General features: G+C 42.9%; 1 protein-coding gene across 1 annotated transcript in view; it reads left to right on the top strand.

The window, feature by feature from the left end:
- LOC117537692 (disco-interacting protein 2 homolog C-like) overlaps positions 1-21,953 on the top strand; it is a 48,075-nt gene extending 26,122 nt beyond the window's left edge. The window contains 19 exon segments of the mRNA XM_034203007.1: positions 781-917; positions 1,351-1,559; positions 2,371-2,485; positions 4,744-4,945; positions 5,137-5,237; positions 5,316-5,396; positions 5,715-5,838; positions 5,919-6,040; positions 6,279-6,390; positions 6,719-6,828; positions 7,075-7,205; positions 8,371-8,539; positions 10,624-10,794; positions 15,525-15,586; positions 15,673-15,730; positions 18,634-18,708; positions 19,615-19,789; positions 19,875-19,998; positions 20,118-21,953. Coding sequence (XP_034058898.1) covers positions 781-917; positions 1,351-1,559; positions 2,371-2,485; positions 4,744-4,945; positions 5,137-5,237; positions 5,316-5,396; positions 5,715-5,838; positions 5,919-6,040; positions 6,279-6,390; positions 6,719-6,828; positions 7,075-7,205; positions 8,371-8,539; positions 10,624-10,794; positions 15,525-15,586; positions 15,673-15,730; positions 18,634-18,708; positions 19,615-19,789; positions 19,875-19,998; positions 20,118-20,370 — 2,531 coding nt within the window. The 3' untranslated portion in view covers positions 20,371-21,953.
- Positions 21,954-23,059: the final 1,106 nt, after the last annotated feature.

The raw sequence follows: 23,059 nt of genomic DNA, 5'->3' as shown, positions 1-23,059 counted from the left end.
ATCAGACAATATTAATCATTTTTAGCTAAACGAAACACAAGGGTAATAACCAAGCCTCTGAGCGGAAAAATGCTAACACACTTAGCACAGAACTCACGGTAGAGATACCTTATTACTTATCGGATCTGCACAAACAAGATATCACATGAAAGCTGAGAGGGACAGGGGAAGCGAACCCAGACATCACACAACGTAGCTTTACGGACCAAAACGGCAGATATCTTACCTTTGCTGTTTTTCTGATCAAAAGTTGTGTTTCATGGCATTAAAACGATAACAACACCGCTGAAGGTTAATCCAATGGTTAATCCAATGTGTCTGTGTCCCTTTGAAATGATTACTGATAATCCATCATCTTATTTATGTCAATAACGGAGTTTTCATATATAGCTGCTATGATAGCTACCAGAGTGTATGACAGCTTCCGGTTTTGGGCATTCTGGCTACGCATCACTCGTTCACCAATGGGTAATGTCTCGATTCTATTGGCTCTAACGGTTAAAAAGAGGTGTCAATCATCAAAATCGATCGAGGGGGCTAGAGATATGGAAAATCCACCCAAATGACCTCAGAAGTGTTTGTTTTCTTCTAAATCTCTCTAAAAAGGTTAAATGTCACTTGTTTTGCATCAATCTTGATACAGGGTACTTATTATATGTTATAGTTTGGATTCCTAAAGCTTTTGGTCTACTATCCCATCATCCAAGGGTTTTCACTAAAAGTAATGGGTTTTCTTCGGACGGAAACTTCAAAGTTGTTAACCCTGCCCCCCCCCCCCAGGGCTGGTGTGTGTGGTGAAGCCAGAGGGTCTCCCCCAGCTGTGTCAGACGGATGAGATCGGGGAGTTCTGCGTCTGCTCCGTCGCCACCGGCACCTCCTACTACGGCCTCACCGGCATGACCAAGAACACATTCGAGGTGTGTGCTGCGTGTGTGTGTACATGTGTGTTTAGTTTGTCATACGTTTTCTTTTTTTACAATTCTTTATTTCGAAGATAATTGAGAACATTTCACCAGTTGCAATGACATATACTTGCAGTTACAGGGAGTAGTAAACATTTGCAATAAGGGAACAGTATACATTGAAACCCTCCCCTTCTCATTGTCCTCTTTTTTTCTGATGTGCCGTTTGTCATACATCAAACTGATCCAATACTGAACTGTTGATATGATCAGAGCTGCCTCTTAGCTTGATTTGGCACTATTTCATTCAAAACTCTAAAAGCATTCGTTAAGAGCGACAGCAGTGTGATCTGATCAATATAAAAGTCCCGAGTAAGAAATATCAATCCAATCTATTTCTGGCTTGTTGCCATGGCGACCCTGCAGCTGAACATGTGTGTGTTTGCAGGTGTACCCTGTGGGCCCCAGCGGGGGGCTGGTCAGCGACTACGCCTTCGTGCGGACCGGCCTGCTGGGCTTCATCGGGCCCGGCGGCCTCGTCTTCATCACGGGGAAGATGGACGGCCTCATCATGGTGAGCGGGCGGAGGCACAACGCCGACGACATCGTTGCCACGGCGCTGGCAGTCGAGCCGATGAAGTTCGTGTACAGGGGAAGGTGAGCAGAGGGGCTTAAAGTCAAACGAACAGTTAACGAAATCCAGCAGCCAGATGTCAACCGTGCTGCATTCACTGACAGCGTGATAAATGAGCCGTCTCCCCGCACATAATACATCTGATAAAGTGGAGCAGTGGAGCCGAATCCAGACACAGCCATAGAATGGAGTTTAATTGTGAGAGGAGGAAATTCATCTTTCTCCTGACAGCTCTCATGACGTTTCCAGAGTTATTTAAGGTGCAAGCTTCTACAGAACCCAAGTCACAGAGGAAGGATCCCTTAACATATCGAAATGAAGTTGAATAGTGTATTGATTTTGAATATTTTAATTGCAAGATGTAAAAGAGACAGAGGAGAGTTATGGGTTAGAGTGTGTGCTGTCATCTCTGATTCTCTCTTTATGTCTTGATGTTTTATTACTGGAGCACTCCAGTAATAAAACAACATTGAATCAGCTGAGTGTGTGCATTGTTCACTGTGTAATACCATTTACTTTTATTGTCCGCACACATTTGTTTTACCTCCCTCCCTTTATATACTGCCTATTGCAACATATGCTGTAGAAATACATTTAAAAAGGCAGTTTTTAGATTCCTGCTCTCCTCTGACACCAGACACTTGATAAGAAGCATGAAAAACCAAAAGTAATCATGTTTTGATTCAGATATTCAGCGCAGTTTGAGTCGTTTTCAAACTCAAATTGTCTGATTGATGGAGACATTTCTGACAGTATGCCAATGTGTCAGCCCAGTTCAGATACAGCTACACTCAAATAGAAACATGAAGAGTTTTTTTCTCCTCCGCCCTGCAGGATAGCGGTGTTCTCGGTGACGGTGTTGAGAGACGAGAGGATCGTGGTGGTGGCGGAGCAGCGGCCCGACTCCACGGAAGAGGACAGCTTCCAGTGGATGAGCCGTGTGCTGCAGGTGATCCTCCCTGTTCCTGTTATTCTGTCCACCTGTCAGGGTGTCCGCGGGCTCTTAAAAAGTATTCAAAGTTGAAATTTGACTTCAGGATTCCTGCCTGTGACACATTTCACTTATTCTGCCACTTTTTTAAGACAAAGTGAGAACAAAGAAACTCTTAACTAAGGGTTGTATCTAACATTGTACAGTAAATCATCTTGTAGATCAAACACCAGAAATCGAAACATGAAATTAATTAAGAGACACTGACACAATGTAAGACTGATTATTGATCCTAATGTTACGGTTGAGTGAAGGAAGCAGGACCCAAATACAGATAACTCTGATTAACCTTTATTTCAAGGGTAATGAAAATAACTTGGACAAAACAGAACACTTCACGGTGAACTCAGTCACCAACAAAAGACGAACCAACACTGAACACAGGAAGAGACAAGACTAAATACAGGGAGGGGTAATCACGAGACGAGAAACAGCCGGGCAGGGGAGGAGAAACACAAGGGCAACAGGTGAACACAATCAGACAATTAGACGCACCAGGGAAACTAACGACAGGAGGAAAAACACAGAAGAGGCTTCTCAATACTCAAATTTCCCCTCTCGACTCCCCTCCTCGGTTCCCCTCCTCGAGACTTAGACCCGCCCACAGGAGATGCGAGCGGAGGACCGAGGAGGGGAACCGAGGAGAGAGGAGGGGAAGCAGCAGACGTTTAAAGAAATGAGAACTCCTCTCCTCTGAGCGGTCATTTTAAAAGAGACGTCCGTTCATTATTACGTGGCAACAGCTGCATCAGCTGTGGAGTGTTTTGTCATAGCGCTGTATCTCTGTTAGATCAGCTGAACATTGTTCTCCCACATATTTACTTTGAATTCATTGAGAGTGCGGTATAATGAGACAATAACAGGCTACAGATGCAGACACACAAATATATTTATATAAATATATACAATTTAAAGTATGAGAGCACTCTCATAATAACGTAACACAATCAGAGACTGGATATATCCCCCCCCCTCTCTGGTCGCTGAAATGGGGAATTGAAATTACGGGCCAAAAGTTGTATTTACAAGTAGGCCTATTAAAAGTAAGCAGAGGACACCAAACCAACTGAGACCCGTCTGTCCGCCGCATTTACGCACACACCTACACACTGTACCACACACACCTACACACTGTACCACACACACCTACACACTGTACCACACACACCTACACACTGTACCACACACACCTACACACTGTACCACACACACCTACACACTGTACCACACACCTACACACTGTACCACACACACACACTGTACAACACACACACACACACACACCTACACACTACCACACACACCTACACACTGTACCACACACACCTACACACTGTACCACACACACCTACACACTGTACCACACACACCTACACACTGTACCACACACACCTACACACTGTACCACACACCTACACACTGTACAACACACACACACTGTACCACACACACACCTACACACTGTACCACACACACCTACTGCTCCTAAAGCATAAGCCGTTGTGTATTTTATTATGTGAAGCAATGGTCTTAGAAAAATATCGACTCTTTGTTTGTAGATATCTACTAAACTAAAGCAAATAAAGAGAGTAGGCCTGTTATACTGAGTGATATATATTATACACACTGCTCTGCTTTCTGCACGGACCTGCTGTTCTCTCTGGAAACATCGCGACGCGATGAAAGCAGTTTCTAAAATAATATCCAGGGGATGCATGCAGAGCTGTCATTGGCTGAGATAAGTCCGGCCGTGCGTCACGCCTCCACCGTTCCCGGAAATGGAGCCGTGGAGGAACCATCAGTGTCTCCTCGGTTAGAGCTCCTCCAGAGAGCCTCCTCGACGCTCGATGCTCGGTCCTCGGTGTGCATTTAGAGAAATGAGACGTCCTTCAAAATGGCGCGCTGAAATTCATTTCCGGGTCACTACCCGAGGAGTCGAGGAGGGGAAATTTGAGTATTGAGAAGCCTCTAGAGAGAGGGACCAGACAATAAACAAGGAGGAAAACGTGACAGGGAGAACAGCAAAACACCCAAACCTAGACATAAAAAACGTGACATGACATGAGAATCGTGACACCTAAACCCTCTAACCCCCATACTTTATTTATTTAAAATATATAAACACAACTAGATTTTCAACATCTTGAACCATGATTTCACAGTAATTCCTCCCCATCAGAAAATGTCACTCTGCTCTGCCCCCCCTTCTCTCTCAGGCCATCGACAGTATCCACGGGGTGGGGGTGTTCTGCCTGGCTCTGGTCCCGGCCAACACTCTGCCTAAAACCCCTCTGGGGGGCATCCACCTGTCAGAGATCAAGCAGCTGTACCTGGAGGGGGGGCTGCACCCCTGCAACGTCCTCATGTGCCCCCACACCTGCGTCACCAACCTGCCCAAACCCCGGCAGAAACAGCCAGGTGGGGAACAGCTAGAGTGTGTTAGTCTGCGTCGGATGGTCTTTGTTAGAAGCTGAATATAATTGTGTGTGTGTGTGTGTGTGTGTGTGTGTGTGTGTGTGTGTGTGTGTGTGTGTGTGTGTGTGTGTGTGTGTGTGTGTGTGTGTGTGTGTGTGTGTGTGTGTGTGTGTGTGTGTGTGTGTGTGTTGCAGAGATCGGCCCTGCCTCTGTGATGGTGGGGACCCTGGTGTCAGGGAAGAGGATCGCTCAGGCCAGCGGCAGAGATTTAGGACAGACTGACGACAACGACCAGGTGAGACACACACCGTCTGCACAATCCACGGTAATATGTCCTGAGTCTCAGCTCTAAATGCATCCTTTTGTGTTTCAGTTCCTGTTCCTGTCCGAGGTCCTGCAGTGGAGATCTCAGACCACACCGGACCACATCCTCTACACCCTGCTCAGCTCCCGGGTAACGACACACACCGCTGTCACTATTCATATCACAGGAGATTAGTCTCTTAACAGTCCCTCAGATCATTCCTACGTTTAAAAACTGCAGCATGCTGACAAAATATAAAACGAGAGATCTTAGCAAATTAGAAATATTTCCTATCAACAGACAAATAATGTTATTGTATTTTTACATGTAAGATACAGAAACAACAAACCTCCTTTCAACAGAAGCAGACATTTTTTTTTTTTTAAATTAGGAAGTGACAGGTACAATAGTTAAAGAAACAACCTGCTCTCATGGATCCCTCCCTCTCCTCCCTCTCCCCTCCTCCAGGGGGCGGTCTCCAGCTCCCTCACCTGTCTGCAGCTCCATAAGAGGGCGGAGCGCGTGGCGGCGCTGCTGATGGAGCGAGCCGGTCTGCAGGAAGGAGACCACGTGGCTCTGGTCTACCCCCCAGGTCAGAGCACGCACACTTATTTTCTAACAATACCTGTGCTTTGATTCAAAATGTCTGACCAATCTGAATCACGCCTGCAGGCATCGACCTGATTGCAGCCTTCTACGGCTGCCTGTACGCCGGCTGTGTTCCCATCACCGTGCGACCCCCCCACCCTCAGAACATCTCCACCACCCTGCCCACCGTCAAGATGATCGTGGAGGTAAGGAACTATTAAATACCATAAAATGCTATTTTTCTCTCACACCGCTTTTCTACTACTGCTGAAGAAAGCACTACACACTTTATGTTTATGTACCTTGTATTTAGAGTTGAATTGCCTTTTTCATAGTCTCTATAAGATATGCTCGCTCCAGCTGTGTAAGAGGAATAAGGAAATGAATTATTGAAATGAAAGGATCATACAGCAGTATCCTTAAGATTGCCCCCCCGCCCTGCAGGTCAGTCACTCGGCCTGTGTGATGACCACGGCGGTGATCTGTAAGCTGCTGCGCTCCAAGGAGGCCACAGCCACCGTGGACATCAGGAACTGGCCGCCCGTCCTCGACACTGGTACGGCTGCAGTCTATTCTTTTTTCTAATTGTACACGTTTATTTAGGTCCCTATAATCGTGACACTTGATTGGTGTCAATAGCATTAAGCATTCAGTCCAAAGAAATGAACAGTTACAACTTATTAAAAAAATGAAATCTTTCCATTTTATGAAAATAAAACTGTGTGTGTGTGTGTGTGTGTGTGTGTGTGTGTGTGTGTGTGTGTGTGTGTGTGTGTGTGTGTGTGTGTGTGTGTGTGTGTGTGTGTGTGTGTGTGTGTGTGTGTGTGTGTGTGTGTGTGTGTGTGTGTGTGTGTGTGTGTGTGTGTGTGTTTTGTGTGCTGCAGATGACCTTCCAAAGAAGAAGCCCCCCGCTCTCTATAAGCCCACCAACCCCGACGGTCTGGCCTACCTGGACTTCAGCGTGTCGACCACCGGCATGCTGGCTGGAGTTCAGGTCAGCTCACAGTTAACTCACACAAACAAATAAACTATTACAGACTCCCCTCTTTATTCTATTTTCTATTTTGAATATCTATTTATCAATATATGCAATGCACTTTCCTTAAATCCTCTCATAGTGTGTGTGCTTCCTTAAAAGACATAAAGAACGATTCCTTTAGATTAACGCTCCATCTGTCTGCCTATGTTCGTCTCTGTGTGTGTGATGTCGTGTCTCTCTCTCCTCCCTACCTCTCTCCAGATGTCCCATAATGCCGTTGGAGCCTTCTGCCGCTCGGTGAAGCTGCAGTGTGAGCTGTACCCATCCAGAGAAGTGGCCATCTGTCTGGATCCGTACTGCGGCCTGGGCTTCGTGCTGTGGTGTCTCTGCAGGTCCGTGCCCCCCCCCCCCACTCACACCATTTAAATGTACTTATCAATGTTCAATATCATATGACAGTGTGAAAGATGTCGCTCATAGTGAACCTACGAAGCATTGTTAGCTGAATCTGCAGCTTCTCTTTGGCTGTATCATTTACATTCTTAATAATCACTGTGAAATATCTTTCACTATATCTCACTGCAGTAGCTTTTTTATAATTATTATAGAAATGTTGGTTCATGTTATACTCAAATAACGATGAATTATAGAATGTTTTCCTCATATAAAAAGTACAGACATTTTATCCGTAACGTTTCAAACTCTGCTTCCAGATCTCAGGTCTGCTTAGTTTGAAATCCCCAGCTCATAAATCCTGAGCTTGGCGAGAGCAGATTTCTGCTTCTGAATGTCATATAAATAAAGCACACTGCAAATCACTTTCGCTATGAGAAGTTTCTTGTCTCCCTAAATGACTTTAAAGCAACAAAAACTCACGTTTCAGATTCAGATTCAACTTTATTGGCATTACATAGTAGATGTACTAGTGACGAAATGTAAGTTAGGCATCTGACCAGAAGTGCAAAATAGCAGTGCGGGAGTCTAGCGCTGTGCGATTATGGCAAGAATCATAATCACGATTATTTTGGTCAATAATTGATATCACGATTATCCATTTAATTTGAAAACATCAATTTATTGAAAAAAAAACGTTTGAACAGTATGTTTTGAACAGTATGTTTTTAACAGTTGATTACCCTGAACTTTAAGTATAATTCAACTGAAAAACCAATAACAAAAATAATTTAAAAAACAAACAATTACATTTATTTATTTTGTTAAATAAAAATAATAATCGTTTTATTTAGATTACGTTGTTTTCGTAATCGTTGCAAGCCAAAATCGTAATCGAGATTAAAATACGATTAATTGCACAGCCCTACAGGAGTCTACATAATAAGAATAATTATAAATAGGCTATAAACAGATGAATATGTACAGTATAAACGGCATTGACAGTAAAATATATAAACAGGTGGGTATGGGCTTGGGTTTCACCTGATTGTTAAGATTAATGTCCGGGATTTTGGTTCTCTGGGAAATATATCTCGATCTCTAAGAGATAAATGCTTATTTTATTGCATATAAGAAGTAAAAGAGTGTGTTTGTTTCCTGCAGTGTGTATTCAGGCCACCAGTCCATCCTGATCCCCCCCGTGGAGCTGGAGTCCAACCCGGCGCTGTGGCTGCTGGCCGTCAGCCAGCTGAAGGTGCGAGACACCTTCTGCTCCTACAGCGTCATGGAGCTCTGCACCAAAGGACTGGGCCTGCAGACCGAGGCGCTCAAGGTCAGAGACACAACTCCAGTCACAGAGATTCATTACATATTTAAACCCTTTTCAATCAACTGGACATTTACTAGAAACATTTGTAGGCCAGTTCGTGCCTCTCAGAGATTTGTCTCAGGGCTCTCTAACTCAGCCGCACATGAAGCCTGAGCTGCTGTAGGACTGACTTACTGCGGAGACTAGGGATGTAACGATATACCGAATATCGCGGTATCGCGGTAAATAAACGTCCCAATACCGTCGTGAGACTGACAAAATCTACCGCGATTGTTTTTTTTAAAAAAAAAAGACCTGTCCAACATGGAAGCAAGTAGGTTACAACATGAACATAAAACAGAACACAAAAGGACATCGTATTTACAGGGCTACATTTACATACCTAGAGACATTGACAAGTGCCAACAGTATATTTATATCTCTGTCAATAAGCCTCACCTTCTTGGCAACAACTGTATTGTTTTTAAAGTGGTGGAGAGACAATGCACAGTTTGACCCACTGCTGTCACCCATGGCCAAAGCATATCTCTCCGTCCCAATGAGGTGGCGTTAGACTTTTTCGCTGTTCGTCATTTTGACAGACAGGATCGTAAAATGTCCGTCATAATCCCTTATTACCCGTTGGGTCTGAACAGAGAGAGAGCACGCTCGTGAACTGTCAACGGGGGGTGGGGGGGGGGCGGTGTTATGCCGTGTGTGCATGCACCTCGCGGGAGCACACACAGCGTAAAGCAAAACCTCCCAGACATGTGTTGATCTGTACGGCAAAGTCTGGTTTGGAAACTATATCATTTCCTTTTGGAGGGCATGCATAACACGGCATAACACCAGAGCCTCGCTGCGGGGAAACGTTGGCGCTGTTCCGAGTTTGTTCTAATCTGTCAAAATGACTGCTTTCAGATTTTTCCGTCATTGATAAATAAAATATTCAGTTAACGCGACCACTGCTGTCCCAGCAACATCAGTACCAAGCGAGAGAGTTTTTTCCAGAGCAGGGGATATTGTAAATGCCCAAACATCCCAGCTTATAAATACCTGGAAATGTGGACATTCTCATATTCCTAAAAACCTGTCTGACGATGCGGAGTGAGTGACTAGTGAGTTTGAGTTACTTGAAAAGTGAAACTTGATTTATTTTATTGCAGGGTCTGATTATTAAATGTCTTGTTTATTTGTGAGATGCAGTGGCACAAAGAAAATGCCTACTTTGTTTGGTAGTACTATAGGTACAACAACACTGGTTTTCTTGTTCCAGTCTGTTACTGTCACTTTGTTTTTGACACTTTAAAATACTGCTATCTAAAATGCTGTACAAATCAGATTTATTATTTAATAAAGAAACATTTTCCGAGTAAAAAAAAAGTTTATTGAAAAAAAAAAATAGAATTTTTTTAAAGATTATTATTCAATATCGCGATAAATACCGTACCGTGGACTTGTTATCGCGATATTATCGTACCGTGAGTTTTTGGTATCGTTACATCCCTAGCGGAGACATGTGTCCCCCACAGTAATAAACTCAGAGCGTCTCCGTCTGCGCAGCCTGAGGACACGTCTGAAGTCACCGACGCCTCTGATTGGTCACAGCAGAGTTAATTTGAGTGATTCTCTTTCTTTAAGTCTCCATGGAGACTGAAGGATGAAAGTAGGAATGATCCGAACTTACTCATACCTCAGTATTTCTCTCCTTCTGAGCACTGACATAAAGCAATGAAGCTTAAACCTGCTTCACTTATGATCCAGATAAACGTGCAACACTTTGTTTATTTGATTTTTGCTTAAAATGTTATTTCTACGGCTACAGAAAAGGAATCAGATACGAATCACTGAAAAGCAGAATAACTTGTGACAGCAGGAGATTAGAGTTGTGTTAATCAGTTGCAACAGGATTTCAGTATTCATTAATTAAGTGAAGTTAAAGCAATAAGCATAAAAAAGGGATAAGAAAGAAGTATAAAATATGGGATAATTAGTCAACTCTGTAAATATATATAAAACCCTGATAAATCATTCTCATGATAAACCCTCACATGATGCAGAGAAGTCCTCTATTAGCTAATGAAATGTGTTGTCTGTCTCCTCCCCAGGCTCGGGGTCTGGACCTGTCCCGGGTCAGGGCCTGCGTGGTGGTGGCGGAGGAGAGGCCCAGGATGTCGCTCACACACTCCTTCTCTAAACTCTTCAAAGACCTCGGCCTCCACCCTCGATCTGTCAGCACCGCCTTCGGCTGCAGAGTCAACCTGGCCATCTGCCTGCAGGTAAACAGCTGCTTCTGCGGCACGCTGAACATCACAGACTCAGGAAACTACGGCAGCAAAACTGAGTCGGAAATTACGATTATCAAAGAAACAGAATGCTATATAAACGACACTATTTTTAGTTTTCTCAAAACGGCAAAATATACTGATACTAATACTGTTCTGCACGACAGTCCCTTTTCCTACTCCAAAAATGTCCAACTTTGAATTAGATTATGTCAAGTTATTTGTAGACTATATTTTCTTTACACAAAATCCTTGTTTGCTTTTAGAAAAAACACCTCACAGTTCATATTGAGTGGTGCAGTGATGCGTCCTGAAACCCGGAAGCGAGTTAGCATTTCACCACTTCCGGTTCCTTCACCAAAAAGCAACGCAATTTCTCCATAGGGTTTTGGAAAAGAGCTGGAACTAAGGTCTGTGGTTGAGACACATTGAGAGAGACGGATCACGTTTTGTTCTACGACATTAAATCCATCAGCAGTGACCCCACTGGTGATTTCTGAAGAGTTGACGTGCCTGAAAAACGATGGTTGTTACCAAGTGGCTGAATAGGACTACAGAAGTTGTCGAGGCCGTTTTACGTCATTACATCGAACACGTAAACACTCCTCTAAGTTTGTTTGCCCTGTTCTGCTTTAAAGCAAGTACCTGCCTCCTGCAAACTGTTCAAACAAACGCTTCAACTCGTACCATTTAGAATCTGTAGTTTTGAATATGGATCTTAAGTTGGCGTGACGTTGAAGCAGCGACCCTGCTGTAGTTCCTTTATAGCGTAACGTTAGCATTTTGCTTCTGTGAGGGATTCATTTTGTCTTTACTTAAGATATTTGACCTTTCGGCCTGTTGACGTTTACGACGAAGCCAAAGTCTGTTATCTGTCTTAAGGAATGGGAACTGTCAGCTATTGCTGCCATTATGAGTTTTATGACCGGTCAACTCTCGGTCACAAGAGCCATAGAGTCAGATAAAGTGATTCAGTGCCCCCCAGGAGTGGAGTGCACCAGCTGGGCGTAAGCTGGGCGTAACTCTACGTCCGACGTAGAACCGAAGGTTAAGACCAAACTAAAGTTATGACTAGTGCACCACTTAGACTTAAGCCCTGTATGCGTTGCGCCCGGGTGTAACTTTTACGCCTAGTATGGAGCAGGCGTAAATCGGAAAGACAGACTAGTATCCATAGTAACGTAAAACAGGCAAGAAGGATATTAACGATGGCAGGGCATCTTGTTTACATGTTTAACAATGAAAGGGCATTAAGAAGAGTCTCAATTTCTCCTTCTCCAGCTCCATTTTTTCGTCTTCCGCTCTCAATTTGACGGTCTCCACCTCCACACGAACGATTTCTTTCTCCGTCAGTTCCCGCTGTAGCTCTGACAAATCCCTCTTTCTCTTTCGGGGTGTGGCCATTTGGGATTCCCCTTGAGTCATCGCTGACGCTGTGGGTGTGGGAATTCCCTCTTCTCTGCGGTCCTCTGAATCTGTAAAATGGTAAAATGGCATTGCTTGGCAACAATTACTGTTTCGCCTGTATTCACGTGGACGCAGGGGCGGATCTACCGGGGTGGCATGGGGTGGCAACTGCCACCCTAAACAATAGCCTTGCCACCCCAGCTGCCACCCCAGTTGGCATCTTTGTTTTGAAAGAAAAGTTGTGGCTCATCGGACATTTATGAGAGAAAATCTCTAATGTCCGAGTGCAAGTGAATGCAGCACAAGACGCGAGTCTTGTAACCCCTCCCCCGGCCCTGGCGCGAGACTGGAAATATGATTGATGGCGAATTCAGTTGAACGGTGGACGGCGCAAAACAAGAAGCATTTCGGACCCAAGTAGACGGAAGGAATGAGGTAGTTGCGATCTACAATTACAGAGAAGAGAATGTCAGTGTGGCTGTACTCAGCATTGAATCAAAACGCACTAAAGCTTTGGATCTTAATACGTTTGTGAGGCGTTTTGCTGAACAAAATGGTAATCGCCGCATTCAGCTGTAATAGGCATGCCAACTTGATGCTCTGCTCACGGATGACTCGATGAGCATAACAAACTGTTAAGATGATGACCTTGTATGCGTGTATATATTTTTTTTCTTTGTGGGGGTCTCCCCCAAAAAACAGTTTTAAGTCCTGAGGAAGTAAAATCAGACGGTGTGTAAAACTACACTGCCCAGCCAACAGAAAGTAACCACTTTGATTTAACTAGGCCAGTAGGTAAGGACCTTCCACTGGATAATAACTGCAGCGATGTTTTAGCTGAATACACGTTTAACCCTAACTGATGCAGTTAGTCACTTCTTTAATGTTTGTTCTTTCTGATGTAAAGTCAAGGTTGTAACTGTATATCAATAATGATATAATTACTTGTTTTTCAAATTTGAAGGAGGGTGAGCAAGCATCTTGATGAACATTCATCATTAACTCCTCCAAAGAATATAGTTTATTCAATAATAAATGAATATGTGAATCATAACAGTTCTTCACTATATCTGTAAAGCGTCTTTGAGCACCTGTAAAAACGCTAACAAATTAAATATATTATTATTATTATTATTATTATTATTTATTAACAGTGATTGACAGCTGATAGGAATAATATGATTGTTAATAGTATCATATTCATTCAGACAAACATCGATGAGACAGTTAATTAATGTACTTATTGCAGCAGTCTGCATATATTTGGTACCCCTGCTGGTCTAAGATTGAAACAAACTCATTCAGTTATTGTTCAGTTAAAATTCATTAAATTACGTCTGCCACCTTGTATGTAAGGCTTTACTGATGTGCCACAATAATATCACCTATGTGATTGAGTTAAAATATTAATATTGTGGCTTTCCAAGTTAACATTGATTGTAGGGGTGTAACGGTTCACAAACATTTCGGTTCGGTTCGTACCTCGGTTTTTAGGTCACGTTTTCGGTACAGCAGAACAAATTCTCACAACATTAAACATTTTTTTTTTTTTTTTAATTATTATTAAACTGTGAATATTCACTCAAATAAATACAAAATATAATAAAATAAACATTAAGGTGCAGCATGTCGATGAACTGAAATGATCTGTATTTGAACTGTACTGCACCTAAGCAGCCAGCTTGACATGAGGACTTGCTTGTCATTGTATTTTCATGTTGTTTTAAAGAAAGATGAACTTGTCCACATTGCTTGCTGAAAGGGCAGATCTGCTGGCACTAACAATGTCTCCTGCTGTGGAGAACACCCTCTCTAGGGACAGAGGTAGCAGACACAGCCAGGTAGCGCTTTGCTAACATGGCAACATAAGGATATTTGGCGTTTGTAATAGCTTTGGCTCGGTCTGAACTCTCTGCGAGTTGTGGAGGCTTACATGCTAGCGGGAGTTGGGTTTGCACTTCAGTCTTTTTTCTTTTGGTACCGGTGATATTCACGTTCGGGTGATGCCTTTTCAAATGAGTGTGCAAGTTTGATGTATTGCCAGCCGCGTAACCAATGTTAGTTGAACAATGCCGACAAACAGCTTTGGTTCGGTCCAGCTGTCTTTGTCCTTCATCCTTGTACGTAACTGCGAAACCAAAATGTTCCCAAACCGGAGACTTCAATGATGCTGGAGGATTTTCGAGCTCAACTTTATCTGCGTTCACCATTTCGATAGTTCCTCAAATTACTGACTACATTTGAACGCATCCCTGTGACCAGCTCTCATAGTATGCCTCTCGTCCAATGAAATGACTTGGTCGCTCTATGATATATACCTAAGATTACTTCCAGAAAGTTGTTCATGTTCTCAATTTTTTACATTTAACGTTATATTCGTTCGGTACCCTTCGGTTCACACGTGTACCGAACCGAAGGGCCCGTACCGAATAATGTCAGTACGTGTACCGTTACACTGCGATTTAAATCAGCATATACTTCTGCCAGGGGATGCCACCCCTCAAAATCTCCTGCCACCCTCTTGCCACCCCATGAATATTTGTCTAGATCCGCCCCTGCGTGGACGCGCATCTTAAGACCAGGCGCAGCTACGCCCGAGACTAGTCAGGCTTGGTGCACTCGGTGTAAATTCGAATCACTACGTCGGACGTAGCTAAGCCCGACGTTAGAGTTAAGACCTACTTTTTTACGCCCAGCTGGTGCACTCCACTCCAGGTGTTCACAGATGCTTTCCCCAATATGGGGGTGGACTCTGAGTGAAGCTAATTAAAGGTCTGCCAAGATGAGAAGGAATTCAGAATTGACATGGCAACCCACCGGTGCAGTCAGAACTTTCTCATGCTGTGACTTGTGATATGAATTCTCAGGCCGATGCTTGTAATAAACTGCCATGTTTGACATCAGAACTCCTGCTCGTCCCGTGTCTCTCTGAGTCCTGACTCTCCATTGCTACAGAAGTTTCCCTTACAGCTTCTTGTGACTAGATTTATGCATCGAAAATTATAAAAGTAGGGTAGACATGTGGATATTATCCAAAACGTGATCCGTCTCTTAAATGTGTCTCAACCACAGACCTGATTTCCAGCTATTTTCCAAAATCCTATGGAGAAATTGCATTGCTTTTTGTCAAAGGAACCGGAAGGAGTTTACTTCCTGGTTTTAGGATGCGTCACTGCGGTTCTCTATTGTAAGCAAAAATAAGAAAGCACCCTAAAAAGATTGGGTAGTTGTTTTTCATTCAACGTGCTTTATATTGGAGGACAGATTAAATGTGTCTGATCACATGCTCACTGTGTCTGCGTTGTGATTGGCTGCAGGGCACGTCAGGACCGGACCCCACGACTGTGTATGTGGACATGAGAGCGCTGCGTCATGACAGGTACCCCTTCTGTACTACCAGACTTAGTTTCTTTTGAATCCTTCCCTTTAGGTCCAACATTGTGACATTTCCCCATGTGTGTTTAGGGTCCGGCTGGTGGAGAGAGGCTCTCCTCACAGCCTGCCGTTAATGGAGTCTGGCAAGGTGAGAGTCATTTATATTCAGATTCATTTTGCACCGGGTCATGTTTGCAAGCTCTAGACTTCCTGCATTATTAATGTTGAGTGTTCGTCAAAAAGCCCTCTCCTGTGACATGTCTCCATGCTTTAATGTTCAAAAAGCTCTTTATTTTTCAGCACCTCTTTTCACCCTCTGTCTGAAACCAGTCTGCTCTGATTGGTTAGCTGGCCGGCTCTGTTGTGAGTGGTCAACAGCTTAGAGATGTCCCGCCCCTTAGCCTATAATCACGTACTAGGGCTGTCGTGACGATAATAGCTTATAATTATTTTTAGAATAAAAATAAATAAATAAAAAAAATCTTTTTACGACGTGCGATATTAAGTAGGTACATTAACTCAAACACGTCATGTTACAATTATTTTGCTGCTTGCTACAAAAGGAAAACTCGCACGGCTCTCATGTCAGGGTTACTTGAGTGAGTGACATGCAGGCTCTGTCAGCAAACCACCAATCACAATCAAATCTCCAAAGCAAAGGGACCCGGTGATTAAAGGTTAAAACAGTGAATAAAGTCGTGTCCTGTGTTTCTCCAGGGCAGTTCGGCGCTGCTAACCGAGCGGCTCTGATAACTTAAGATCCAGACGTCCGTGACTAAAATCCTTCATCCGGTTGAATATAGTTAGAAAAATACCAATTGTATAGCATTAAAGTTCAAGAAAGGATGGTTTGCAGACAAAGAAAAACGGTATTCTCTTCAATTCCTGTATTTTGTTCATATCGCAATATCAGTTTTTTCCAATATCGTGCAGCCCTATCACGTACAATGTGTCGGAGCGCTATAGATAGATAGCGAGCCAATAGAAGCTTCAGTGTTACATAGTGATGTCATTTTGAGTTATTAAAAAGCAGTACATGTGGACCTGAAAACACCGACAGTAAGCTGTATCGTGTCTGGGGTAATCAAGTTGTTTTTTCTTTAGAAAGCTCAAGATAACTGCCGTGTTATACGGGAGAAACAATAACGTTCTGGGTTTTTTTGTTCAAAGATACTGAACCGTTGATCGGTGGATGATTATTAATTATCACAAACGCTCAGGAACCTGCAGAATATGAGTCACCCAGTTTATTTACAGAGGACATGTATAAACCACACATGTCAGCGCGTCCTGGTTATCACGGGATGTAACTCCCACTCCGGCTTGGTAGAATTATGTTTTTTCAACTTGGGATTTTGCCAAGATATTGAATTTAAATCTCTCCTAATGAAAACTAAAAGCTACTCAACAACAATAACTATCTCATTTATTTTTCAAGATACCATATTTTCAGTGGAGGAGTCTTTAAAAGTCCTACGAGTGGCCCTCTAGTTCCTCCTGCAGCTCTTCACGTCTGCAGGACATAATGACAGTGTTCTCAAGTGACGGCTGAGCAGCACGTATTTCACTTTCATTACAGATCTCTTAGCAACTGAATGCGGAGCCCCTTCTGCGAGGTCAGCAGGAACATCTAAATATATCAATCAATCAACCTGAGATAAAGGAGAGGACTCATTTATTCCATCACTTTGAGAATAATACATTTTCTCAAATGAAACAGAAACTGAGTCTAAATGTATTTGTTGAGAAACTGCAATTTGACTAGGATTATTTTATTCTTTTGAGATTTACATATTTATATTACCCGAAGCATTTGTACTTTGAATCATATTTTCCAAATGTTTCTGTCTTTTCTTTTTGGTCTTTTATTTCTCTTGTGTTTTCCCCTTTTTATGTATTTGGTCCTTTTCTCTTTTTGGTCTTTTTATTATTACATTTATTTACTGATACATTTGTTTGCGTTCTTGCCTCTTTTGCTGTTGTTTTCCCTTTTTAATTTGATGCCAAGGCAATCACACAGAAGCTCCAGATGAAATTACCTGAAATAGCCTCTGTCTAGCCCACATGTGTCAAACTCAAGGCTCGGGGGCCAAATCAGGCCCGTGGTGGATTTAATTTCGGCCCGCAGGATAATTTGTAATTACTATTAGATCTGGCCGCCGGTATATTGCTCTCACACCTTCACTCCATCCTGAGGGTCTCCTCCGCTCAGAGCCTGAGCCCAAACATTGATGACCTTGCACCCAAGATGAGATGCCAAGTATCTGAGCTAGCATCACAGAGCAGCCCACTGAGTTCAATGGATGTTTCCTTCTGCACTTTCTCTCAGGACAACAGGGCATGTTTGGTTTTCTCTTTGAGGGAAATAGTTTTGTTGAAGCTGTTGTTGGCCTGTGGGAAAATGTACTCATAAGAAATGACTCTGGAAAAGCTGCAGATAGAGCCATAAGAAATGAATGCAACTGATTATTTAATGTTGTTTTTATAGGCAATAATTGAAGCTTTGTTAGTTCCAGGTTTAATATGTGCAATAAGTTCATTTCAATAAGTTCTGCAATATAACATTGAACCAGTCCGGCCCTCGACTAGTCTAGACTTTAATTTTGGCCCACTGTGTATTTGAGTTTGACCCCCCTGCTTTAAAGGATGCATTAAAAGCAGTGCTGATCTGAGAGGAAAGGCACTTTGTATCTACATGAGGAGACGTTGGTGTCTCGCTTCCTCCACACCGACACACAGAGACGTCATGTTTCAGGCCGGGCATCGATCTTTATTTTGACTCACTGTATGTGGGAGGAGGAGGACATCTGTTTACCAGTCAATACATCCTTCTATTTAAAGCTTCCTGAGTGCTTCTCTGTGTCTCCATCTGTTGTTTGTTTGAAATGAAATCAGACAAACTGTGGTTGTGTTTCTGACATCTGTGTTATTTAGCGAGGAGGTTGTGAAGCGAGTGTGAAGTAAACAGCTGGCTCTATTTCGGGAGTCTTATTCATGCTGGAATCAAAGCTGTAACTATGGCAACTGATTTGTTCTTTTATTTATCCTCAGATCCTACCCGGAGTTCGTATCATCATCGCCAACCCCGAGACCAAAGGGCCGCTGGGAGACTCCCACCTGGGAGAGGTCGGCAGCAACTCATAGCTCTTCCTTCTATATCCTGTATCATCCTTCTCTCCTTCCCTTCTTCTGTGTCCTTCACTTCTTCTGTGTCCTTTTCTCCTTCCCTTCTTCTGTGTCCTTCACTTCTTCTGTGTCCTTCTCTCCTTCACTTCTTCTGTGTCCTTTTCTCCTTCACTTCTTCTGTGTCCTTTTCTCCTTCCCTTCTTCTGTGTCCTTTTCTCCTTCCCTTCTTCTGTGTCCTTCTCTCTTTCCCTTCTTCTGTGTCCTTTTCTCCTTCCCTTCTTCTGTATCTTTCTCTCCTTCCCTTCTTCTGTGTCCTTTTCTTCTTCCCTTCTTCTGTGTCCTTTTCTCCTTCCCTTCTTCTGTGTCCTTCTCTCCTTCCCTTCTTCTGTGTCCTTCTCTCCTTCCATTCTTCTGTGTCCTTCTCTCCTTCCCTTCTTCTGTGTCCTTTTCTCCTTCACTTCTTCTGTGTCCTTCTCTCCTTCACTCTCTTCCAACTCATTTATTTCCTCTGTCTTTTGTTTACTTTTATTTCCTTTTTCTCTTGCACTTTATTCTGTTATCGTTTTATTTTCTCATCTCAATTAACTTTGTTTTTTATTTCCCTTTCTTTATATTTATTTTCTTTGCCTGTCCTTCTGAATTTTCTCTTTGTATTTGTATATTTTCCCAATTTCCCAATAAATGATCATTATTTATTTAGCTTTCTTCCCTCTTAAATATGTAGCTATTACCTGCCTTATTTCTTCAAAGTCAAAGTCAACTTTATTGTCAATCTTCCAGTTTGTGTGTACAGACAGAGAGATCGAAATACCGTTTCCCACAATCCCGAATATTCCTCAAAGCTTACGTAGAGATTGAGTATAATATTGCAGTTAGAAAACGTACCTGTTCTCTCTGTCCCTGCAGATCTGGGTGCACAGCGCTCATAACGGCAGCGGTTACTACAGCGGTTACGGAGAGGAGGTCCTCCAATCGGATCACTTTAACTCCAGGCTGAGCTTCGGAGATACGCAGACGACGTGGGCCAGGACGGGGTACCTGGGCTTCCTGCGCCGCACCGAGCTCACCGACGCCAACGGGGGTTAGTCTCCTCTCCGCCTCCTACGTCTCCTCCACTCATTCTCTCTGCCTCCGACACCAACATGTCTCCTTCTTTCTCCCAACAGAGAGGCACGACGCTCTGTTCGTGGTGGGCGCTCTGGAGGAGGCCATGGAGCTGCGGGGGATGAGGTACCATCCCATCGACATCGAGACCTCCGTCATCCGCGCACACAAGAGCATCATGGAGTGGTAGGTTTAACAGAGACAGAAAGAGAGAGGAAGTGGAATGTTAAGCATCCAGAAGGCCAGATATTTAAAGTAAATATGTTATATTCATGATCAAATCAACGATGTCTCTGTTTCCTCAGCGCTGTGTTCCCCTGGACCAACCTGCTGGTGGTGGTGGTGGAGCTGGAGGGCTCGGAGCAGGAGGCGCTGGACCTGGTTCCCATGGTGACCAAGGCGGTGCTGGAGGAGCACTACCTGATCGTGGGCGTCGTCGTGGTGACGGACATCGGCGTCATCCCCATCAACTCCCGCGGCGAGAAGCAGCGCATGCACCTCCGCGACGGCTTCCTACAAGACCAGCTGGACCCCATCTACGTGGCTTACAACATGTAGCCTGAGTGTGTGTGTGTGTGTGTGTGTGTGTGTGTGTGTGTGTGTGTTCAGGAGTGAGCGAGCATGCGTGTGTATGCCGTGCATATCGCCGTTGTTGTTCATTTATTTCCCAGAATCAAGATGTACTGTATTTTTGAACCTGCATATGGTGTGGTGTTACGTCGTCGTTTTTTCTTTAAAGTCGTGTTGTGCCGGTTGATTGGCTGATTGCTTGAATGGTTGATTGATTGGTCATTTTTACACCCCGTTCAATCTCGTGGCCGTTACCGGGAGCTCGTCACTGTAGAAAGCCTTAGGGGAACACTGTGTCGGTCCTCACACCGTTTTTAGGAGGTCTTAGGAGGTACAATAGAGAGATACAAATATAAAAGACTGTATCATGTTTGACTGATCGAATCGGGAAAAAAAAAATGTTTTCAATTAGAACAGGGTTAGCCAGATAATTGTAAAAATATAAATATTGTACATAGACATAATAATCTATATGGAGAGGTACCTAAAACACGAAGAGGTATAGTAGCCCCTATATGCAGCTCTCTCCACCTGCACCCTGTGTGTGTGTGCGTGTGTGTGCAGAGTGTGTGTCTCTGTCTGAGTGTGTGTTCATCATGTCAATGTGTGACAGGGACATTTTACATACTTTTAATGTGATTTACGCGACAGATTTTATCCTCAGATGAAGAAATAAGAAAGAGAAATTATGGAAATGAGAGACACAAACGAATAACTATACGTTTTCTCAGATTGGAAAGTCTCACAATAAATGCATTGATTCAAGCTCGATAGACATTAACAGCTTTTGTCTCGTGTGAAATGTTTTGACAATTTAAGAACAATATACGTGCAATGTGTATCAATAGAAAGATGATTTAAAGCATTCTGACCTGCAAACATATGCACAATAATCTACGTTTATCATATTGCTCGCAGTAAACCTGAGAAATTTAGTCCAAAGTTTCTCGTCAAGCGAAATGCACTGTGTGAATACTAAAGAGGGAATATTGTAGTTATTTAAAGGGACTATGGGAAGAGTTTATCCGCACTAGGTGTAGTAATCCACGCCTTATGGGAACTGTCAGTGACGCTGTGGGTTTTATAGAGAAATGTATTGAGAAATAATTCATAAGCTTTTGTTTACTTCTCTGTGGATACACACATCGCCTCATCGGTCATGTTTTTTGTCTTTTTATCAGAAGAAAGGAGAAACTTTATGCATATCAGGAGTTGCTTAGCGCTTGTTTGGCTAACAGAGCAGTTTGGGTTTGTTGGTAGCAGCGTAGCGGTCATGTTTCAGTCCCTGTGTGTGTGTGTGAATGTGTGTGTGGTGGAGGATGTCAGATAAGAAGTAAAATCCCATCAGAAACTTGAAGGACTTGATGGGAGAGAGACTGCATGGTGTGTGTGTGTGTGTTCAGTGTGTATGTATATTGTATGTAAATAGTGTTGATTTTGTACGGTACAAGTGTGTGTGACTTGTTTTGTACACATGATAAAAAGATTAAATGACACTTTTATAAGAGCCTGCTATTGGCTCACAGTCACACTATACAGTGCAATAAAGTGCTTTGATTGGCTAAAACTCAGACTGGTTTTTATTATTATTTTATTTTACTTTATTATGATGTGCCTGGTTTTTATTAATGCTTCAGACTCATGCCTACAATTGTTTTTTATTTAATTGGCACAAATTAAGAAGGTCAAAATAACTTTAAAAAATGTAAAATGAATGTAAAACATTTCATTGTTTAATTTAGGATGTACAGTATTTACATTAGGCCAGCCTCTCTCATGTTTCTCTCAGTTTTTCCAGAGTCCATCTGGTTGTATTGGCTGCATCTCCAGCGCTCTCACTCTCACTCTCACTACTTTTAATCTAAACAAAAACGTTTACACATGCAAACAATATTTACAGAAATGCAGGGACGGCTCATAAAAGAGCAACACATGGATGAACAGACAGAAACGAGCACGGCATGATTAACGGTTCGGTGTAAATACAAACCAGCTTTCCCTTTTCTCCTCTATTTGGTTTTTCTGCTTCTAATTTTCAGACTGTATCTCGGTAAAAGCATTCCTGACTGATTTATGTTGCGTTTAAGGTCATAAAAGACTGAATGATCTGTGGGGTCAGACGCTGGGTTCACTTTTTATCCTCCGTCCTTTCATCTGCCACTGATAAAGTTAGAGCTGTTTACCTCACAACTTGTTTATTTTACATGCAATACTAATGGCATCTGGACAAAGTAGTGTTCTTATATACAAACATATTATAATTAATACAATATGTATCCATTTAAAATAATGATAAATCCCAAAAGAAATACAAAGAAAAAAAGTGCTGATGTGGCTTTAATATTTATGATCTAAAGTATATTTAAGGAAGTTTTAATAAGGATTTTATTTTTGATTCATATACTTCTTGAAAGCATCAGGGTTGTTTGTTATTTTAGGACCTCTTGGGCCTAACTACGACCCTATGAGGGACTTGTACCAGAGTTTGGAAACTACTCTTTAAACACTGTAACCTCATATAGTGTTTTACCCGGTACAACCACACGGTGTCGCTGTTGCTATTCAATATTAACAAACACACTAATTCAGGAAGCTCATCGGGAGCGCGCATCAGTCCGGGGTGTCCTCCTCAGAGACAGCGTGTGGCGGGGACGCGCACTACTTGTTTGTAAGTGGA

The sequence above is a fragment of the Gymnodraco acuticeps genome, unplaced genomic scaffold (genome assembly GCF_902827175.1).
Source record: "Gymnodraco acuticeps unplaced genomic scaffold, fGymAcu1.1, whole genome shotgun sequence".
Classification (NCBI taxonomy): Eukaryota; Metazoa; Chordata; class Actinopteri; order Perciformes; family Bathydraconidae; genus Gymnodraco; species Gymnodraco acuticeps.
Note: the sequence above shows the minus strand (reverse complement) of the source record. Positions and strands in the feature narration are given on the sequence as shown.